This window comes from Pezoporus flaviventris, unplaced genomic scaffold (assembly GCF_033815535.1).
Source record: "Pezoporus flaviventris isolate CSIRO_AGI_PZ_B2104156 unplaced genomic scaffold, CSIRO_AGI_Pfla_v1 ptg000025l, whole genome shotgun sequence".
In the NCBI taxonomy this organism is placed as follows: domain Eukaryota; kingdom Metazoa; phylum Chordata; class Aves; order Psittaciformes; family Psittacidae; genus Pezoporus; species Pezoporus flaviventris.
Window position 1 is genome coordinate 32744408 of NW_026892573.1, and position 7728 is coordinate 32752135.

Below are 7728 nucleotides of genomic sequence, written 5' to 3' on the forward strand. Positions count from 1 at the left end.
CTTTTTCCCTGGAGTTTCTATGCCGCCTATGCTACTGTCATTCAGACCCCGTCCTCCTTCCCATTCCCACACTTGGAAACCTCTTTCACAGCTATTCCTTTCAGTCCTTCACCCATGTCACTGTTTGTAACCGGCAGCCTGGCATGGACGCCCAGAACCTTCCACCTCCTGCATGCCAAGCTCTTCCAAAGCGCTGCTGAAGCATCCCAGCTATGTAAAAGGACTTCTTGGATTGCCCACTCCAAGCACTTCAGAGTAGGTTAGCACCTGCACTCCAGTACTGTTTTCCTAGGGTCTTAACACTTCAAAAGCAGCTGCTTATCTTACACATGTGAAAGCTTTTAGGAGGACAGGGCATCTGTCAGGTGGTAGCACATAACTACAACTGCACCCTTTAAAGTCACTGCTCAGGGTACAAAACCACTCAAGTTTTAAGCAAAACAACAGTGATACAGGGCTTGATCCTTCACCAGCTACTGCAATATACCCCCTTCTCATGCACTCAATGACCCTGTAGTAAACCTTCTTTTATCCCTGGAGACATTCATGGCCAGGCTGGATGTGGTTCTGGGCAATCTGATCCAGTTGAGAATGACCCTGATCATTGCAGGGGAACTGGGTCAGATGAACTCTGAAGGTGGCTTCCAACCCAGGCTATTCTGATTCTTCCTGCCCTAAAACACACTGAATAGATCCGACTGCCTCTCTAACAGAGTTTAGAGGTCCAAACAACAGCCTGCTCTCTTTACCAGCACTCTGAGCTACCCTAAAAGCCTACCACCTGCAACAGAGCAACTCTTCAAGCTACTCTAAGTCCCACCACCTGCAGCAGAGCAACCTGATGATGGTCACGACCCACCAAAGGCCAGCCGGGCAAAGGTGCCTCTCCTGGATGAAGGCGCCTCTTCCATACAAAGATACCTTCTCCCTCTTTGCTCTCCTTGAACAGCTTCACATGGGTTGACCGCCCATGGCTGGGCAGATGCTCCCGTCTCACAGGGACCAGAGCCGCAGACCCACAGCACAAACAACCCAAGCACAACTGGGTTCTCCCACCCATACAGTGCCACACAACCACCCCTGCCGCAGCACCGAGCCCCCACCAACCCCACTTCATCCCACATCAGCATGCCTCCCCATCCCCCTGAACACCCTCCTCCTGCCCCACCACCACTTCAGACACAGGCCATAGGGATGGAGGGACCCAAATAACACACGGGGAGAAAGGAGACCAAACCACCCCCTCCTTAAGACACGGATTTGAGGAGGAAGAAGACAGGAAAACACCCATTTCCACCCACCGGCGCTGGCTAAAGGGCAGGGGCCCCGTTACCCCGCTATCTGCCCCACTGAGGGAATAGGGCCCATGGAGCAAGGTGGAGGGGGAGATTCCCTGCCGTGGGGCCTAGTCGGTGGGGTGAAGGCACGGAGGGCTGGCGGGGGTTGGTGTGACTGAAGCAGCGGCGGGACGCGGCTCCCGGGGCCGGGGCGGCCACTCACAGAACTCGGCGATGTAGTAGGAGACGGCGTAGTTCTCCTCGCACCACTCCAAGGTGGAGGTCGGCGTGCCCCAATAACCCTCCCGGTCAGCGGCCGGAGCCATCGCTGCGTCCGCTTCAGGCCGGAGCGGAGCGCAAGGGGAAGGAGGGAGAAGGGAGAAGGGAGCCGGGCCCGGAGCGCGGCAGCGGCGGGCGGGATCCGCGCTGGGCCCGCCTCGGTAGGGGAGGAGCCGCCGCTGAGGGGAGCGCGGCCTGAGGGGTTGCTATGGCGATGGGCTGCGGCCTGCGGGCCGCGCTGCTCCGAGAAGGGGGAAAACGTGGAAGGGGGGAAAATACCGAGGTGAAAAAGGCGGATTTAAGGAAAACCTGACTGGAAAGAGCGGCTTTATGGCCCCGAGGGCCCGCGCTACGCCCCGGGGGAGCGGAGGCAGGATGGGCGCCATCAGGGCAGTTCTCTCCGCACCCCTTTCTCCGTTAAAACCGCGGTCGGTTTGGTGGCACCGAGGTGTTTTCTCCTCTTGTAGACCGCAGGGAGGGTTTGTGACCGTGTTTTAAGAGAAGAGGCAAGTGTTTCTCGTAGGCTGGGAGGAGGAAGGAGTCTTTTTATAGCGCTGCCTACTACATGGGGGTTTTCTCTCCTCTGATGCCTTATTTAGTTACCTCAGTGCTTACTACGTGTACTATACTTACACCCGTAATATGCAAAGTGCTTTTCGAGCGGGGTTGGTATCCAAAATAGAGCCCAAAAAGGAAAAGACTTGAAGCACATGGGAAAAGGGATAAAATGCACAACCTAATAATACGGTGTTGGTTTTCTGGTTCAGAATAAGGTCTAAAGACTTGATGAGAAGCTTCAGGCAGACCTTGAGGGCTGTGCACAGTGATTGTACCCTACTGGTCATCAGGATTTATTATACCTGCATATAAACTTCTTTTCAATGTCTTATTTCTCCTCAGTACTGCTTCTGTAAGCTAAAATACAATCTAAACACATCCCTTTCCCCGTGTAAATGCTGATGTTTCATCATGCATACATTTAGCATGAAGAATAGCCTGCCTTCTGCTGTTCAGCTTGTCTGTCATTGCTTCCAGCATCAGGCACAGATGCAGTTAACATTTTGATATAAAGCCTTCAAAGAAAATTGATTTTAGTCAATGATAAAATATTTCAATTGTCAAAACACCATCAAAATCACTGTGGATTTCTTTATGCCTTTTATTCAGAGCTTGGAGTCAGGGATGCCAAGGATCTGAGGCCAGCTATACCCCAACTGAAGAAGAGATACTGGCAGCCTATGAAGGGGTTGGATCTGCTTCAAAAGTGACTGGCACTGAAGCACAGCTCCTCCTGGCACCCTGGTTGCCTGTGCTAGGCTGGATCTCATTTACACACAGGTTCTGGTGTCCTCGACACAAGAAGGACATGGAGCTGCTGGAACAAGTCCAGAGGAGGCCACGAGGATGCTCAGGGGCTGGAGCACCTCCTGTATGGAGACAGGCTGAGAAAGTTGGGGCTGTTCAGCCTGGAGAAGAGAAGCTGCATGGAGACCTCAGAGCAGCTTCCAGTGTCTGAAGGGGGATACAAGGATGCTGGGGAGGGACTCTTCATTAGGGACTGGAGTGATAGGACGAGGGGTAATGGGTTCAAACTTAAACAGGGGAAGTTTAGATTGGATATAAGGAAGAAATTCTTTACTGTAAGGGTGCTGAGGCACTGGAATGGGTTGCCCAAGGAAGTTGTGAATGCTCCATCCCTGGCAGTGTTCAAGGCCAGGTTGGACGAGGCCTTGGGTGCCATGGTTTAGTGTGAGGTGTCCCTGCCCATGGCAGGGGGTTGGAACTTGATGATCTTAAGGTCCTTTCCAACCCTAACTGTTCTATGATTCCATGATCATGCAATGGATGCTACATGGAGTAAGTGATCTGCACTAATTACACAACGAGCTCGAACAGGAAATCCCAGTTATCCAGGAATTCTAGAAGTCATCATGCACTGGTCAGAGGGCAAAGATTTTGGAATGTTATCAGAGGAGATTATCTTCCCCAGATTTAGATATGAAAGACTGAGGACAACATGAGTACTGAACTGGTTCAGAAGCACAGAACTGGTTGTTAGTGAGGAAGATTCTAGTCTTCTTGATGAGCTTCAGCTTTCTGGACATTTGAAGGTTCAGTTTATATAGTAAAGACGTTTGTAGGGCTCTCATCTATCTGGTTGCCATTTTAAGCTTTAAAGTTCTTAACAATGAAAAGCTTCAAATTAGTGTTGTTCAGAAACTAAAGCAATAAGTCTTAAATATCCCATTTGCACACCAGGAGTACAAAATGGGAACAATATGAAAAACGAAGCAATTTGTATAACATTCAATTACAGATGGCTTTAAATAAATCATTACAATTATTCATGCTTCTTTCTTTTCTTGTCACATGCGTGCTGGACATGAGAAGATTTGTCACCACAATAGGAAAGGAAATCAGACATGAAACAGGCTTGAAAACCAGACAAGGTAAATTAATGACAGATTGTATGAAGTAGATAGCAACAACAAGATGGGTTATTTTCCATTCTGTTTTTCCTACATAGGCAAGCAAAAATGTCTAGCTAGCCCCTAATTTGAATCACTGGGAATCTGTATTTATTTGACATGTTTCTGTAGTATTCGCCATCACAACATGCATTTGCTTCTGACTTACTCTGTGGTTTGGTTCTCTGCTTCTGCACTCAAGCAAACATCTCAGTCATTGCACACAGAAGGGTGGTATTGAAGAGGCAGTCACAAACTGTTATAAGACATGTTTTTCCCCCCAAAGCTGTTTTGTGAAGGTAAATTCATCTTCCAGAAAACCAACTTTGACCCTTTCAGCTGTTAAAATAATACGTATTTTCATACCTGAAGGATTCTATGATATTGAAAACAATACTTTTCCTCTGTAACCTTGAGCTACGCTCTGTAGTGAATATTACTGCACTGGCTGTAAGGTGACAGCCTGAGGTTATTTACATTTAAATGTGGTCTGTCTTACTAGACCATAAAACCTGTGTCCAGATATTGGATTCTTTTTCTCTGCTCTGTATGGCTTATGGAGGGAATGTCTTGCTTCTGAAATAACAAGAAGAAAAACAAGCCCAGAGTTCCTGAAATGAGTATTTTCAGTATTACTAAAACTGTACTTGACATGCCAGTGGAGTCATTTCCTGTGCCTTGACGTTGCCTGTGGCAAAGGATCCTCTTTCCGTACAGTTTTATGTTTCTCTGAAACCTCATGGCTTAACTGATGAGTTAGGTTAGTTGAGTCATGTCAGTTTACACCACTAGAGGGGTATGTCCAGTACATTTAGTGTCTGGATCCAGTAGCTTTTTTTTACTTGGGAATGGGAAAGGGCTGCTGTTCAAAAATCACATGTGTTCAGCTGTTTCTCTTTGTGATCTGTCAAATTCAGGGAATGACACCTGAATAAGAGCACTTTTCTCTCACTTTGCTCTATGTAAACACTTTTATCATGGCTCGTGCTACTGCTGGTTTCAATTCCGTGTAAAATGAGACCTAACAAACAGATTGATTAGAACTCATTATGGCTGCGTATGATGGAGAAGACTGTAAATATTCATAGAATCATAGAATTACAAAATGCTTTGGAATAGGAGGGACCTTAAAGCTCATCCAGTTCCAACTCCCTGCCATGGACAGGGCCACCTTCCACGTTAACTTTGGCAGGTTAAAGCCATTCGCCTTTGTCCTGTCCCTACAGGCCCTTGTCCAAAGCCCCTCTTCAGGTTTCCTGGAGCCCCTTTAGGCACTGGAGCTGCCCTCAGGTCTCCCCTTCAGGAGCCTTCTCTCCCCAGGCTGACCCAGCCCAGCTCTCTCAGCCTGGCTCCAGAGCAGAGCTGCTCCAGCCCTCTCATCAGTGTGTGGATATGAAGGGAAAGATAAAATTGTCACAAAATCTTGATGTTTTCATTACTTGGTTCTAATAATAAAATAAAGGAGTCAGTTGCAAAAATAAAGGTAGATTTTGTGCTACAAATTGACTGTTCAAATTTTACATTAATTATGAACCTGTGTCTATTCTAGGATCTTATTTTATAGTTGTATAGTGTATAACAACATCCTAGGCATGGAATTCTGAGCCAGGGCTCTCAGCTGGAAAGCCTCACATCCGATGATAATGTTGTTTTCCAGTCACTGCAGCTCAAAATGTCATTATTGGCAGTGTTCTGAGCTGTCTAGTCCATACTGGTTACAGAAAAAGGTCATTAACACCTCTAGATCCTGCAAGCCTGATCCTATGTAGCATGTAATTTATCCCATTGATTTATATGCAGATAGCATGAGTAAGATGCTAAGAGCAGGATTATGAGAAGCTGAATCAGACTGTTTGTAAAGTGCCTTGAAATCTAAGGGATCTTTATGAGCACTGTTGTTGAGATGATGGTAATTACACCTGAGGTAATATCGCAGAAACTTATTGCATCTGAATGAGTGAAAAAGAGGAGTTGTTTCCTAGTGAAGAAGGATCTGATCCTATGAACTTCAGACTGTAGCAGAATGTATTCCCTGTTCATAGCTATGGAAAGCAGAACTGTTTGCACTGGAGTTAAATGGAGTCATGAGCTGGTAAAGCATCATCAAAAGGACTCAGGTCCTAGAGCTGTATAAATATTCATCAACTCTCAAGTGTAATATGACTGTTCCTGGTCATATTTTCAAGGTTATTGTAAGCATTTTGGCAAATGGGTCTGGTAGTGAATGACAGCAGCCCAGATTTCAGCTCCGTGGCTGCCATGGGCATCCAGCTTTGATGGGCTCAAGTATAAGTGCAACAACTTGAATAGTCCTATAAAGGGTTGATGGAAACAGGGGCTGCTGTGTGCAGGTATTTAGGAAAGTAGATGTGACCTACCGAGGATGGGACATTCCTTCATGCAGAGGATAATCAGTCCTGTGTCCAGCTCTACAACACAAGAGGGACGTGGAGCTGTTGGAGCATGTCCAGTGGAGGCCACAGAGATGCTGCGAGGGCTGGAGCAGCTCTGCTCTGCAGCCAGGCTGAGAGAGCTGGGCTGGGTCAGCCTGGAGAAGAGAAGGCTCCTGAAGGGGAGACCTTGGAGCAGCTCCAGTGCCTAAAGGGGCTCCGGGAAAGCTGGAGAGGGGCTTTGGACAAGGGCCTGTAGGGACAGGCCAAGGGGAATGGCTTTAACCTGCCAGAGGGGAGACTGAGATGAGCTCTTAGGCAGAAGCTCTTCCCTGCACAGGGTGCCCAGAGAAGCTGTGGCTGCCCCATCCCCGGCAGTGTTCAAGGCCAGGTTGGACACAGGGGCTTGGAGCAAGCTGCTCTAGTGGAAGGTGTCCCTGCCCATGGCAGGGATTGGAACTGGATGACCTTTAAGGTCCTTTTCAACCCAAACCAGTCTGGGATTCTGTGATTCAGCCCTGCATCTAATCCTCAAAGCAAATTTTAGGGAGGCATTTTTCTTTTCCATCCTTTTCCTAACACAACCCTATCTGATCTGGTCTATGGAATTGTATCCCAAAACCTTTCAAATCAAAAGCTGAGGCAGGTGATACCATCCACAGCAGGTCCCATTCTACCCAAATCAGGATGTTTGCATTCATGTAGTGGTGGATTGAACTGAAGCTTATCTGCATCCACTGCTTACTACCCTGGAAGCAGACAGCATGCGTAGGTGTCTCCAAGCACCTGCAGCATTCAACCCTTTGTCTTAGCATAAATATATATAAATATATATAAAGAAATATATAACGTAATAAATATGTAATAAATATATAATATAATAAACAGTATAATAAATAAAAATATATAAATAAATATATATCATAAATAAAACTGATGTCAGTTTGCACTAATTTGCAGGGCTGAAATTAATACAGGAGGAGATAAACCTGCTGTTCAGCCATTCCCAAGGGAGCAGCAGCTACACTGGATGGAGAGCTCGGCTTAGTAACTTTTCCAGTCATCTGAGCTTAATTCACCTTTAGATGTGAATCAGAGCCCTTATCAGCTGCAAAATGTGAATGGTGAATGGACACCAGTGCAAGATGAAGCATCAAATGGGTATCTGTCATGGGAGGAAGGCTTTCCAAAAGCACAAATGGCATGTGCCTCGGTCTCATTGACTTTCAAAGGAATCTGGGAATCAGTCTGCCTCTGTGCTTTGGAATTCTTCTCATGCCTTGGGAAAGCAAAAGCCCTAACAATTCATTGTTT

The 7728-nt window shown here is 46.9% G+C and overlaps 1 protein-coding gene across 1 annotated transcript in view; it reads right to left on the reverse strand.

Moving 5' to 3' along the window:
- The window catches only part of ACER3 (alkaline ceramidase 3), a 64459-nt gene extending 62732 nt beyond the window's left edge, over positions 1–1727 (reverse strand). Inside the window, exon 1 of the mRNA XM_061458154.1 lies at positions 1501–1727. Coding sequence (XP_061314138.1) covers positions 1501–1603 — 103 coding nt within the window. The 5' untranslated portion in view covers positions 1604–1727. The remainder of the gene's footprint in view (positions 1–1500) is intronic.
- Between the last annotated feature and the right edge of the window lie 6001 nt (positions 1728–7728).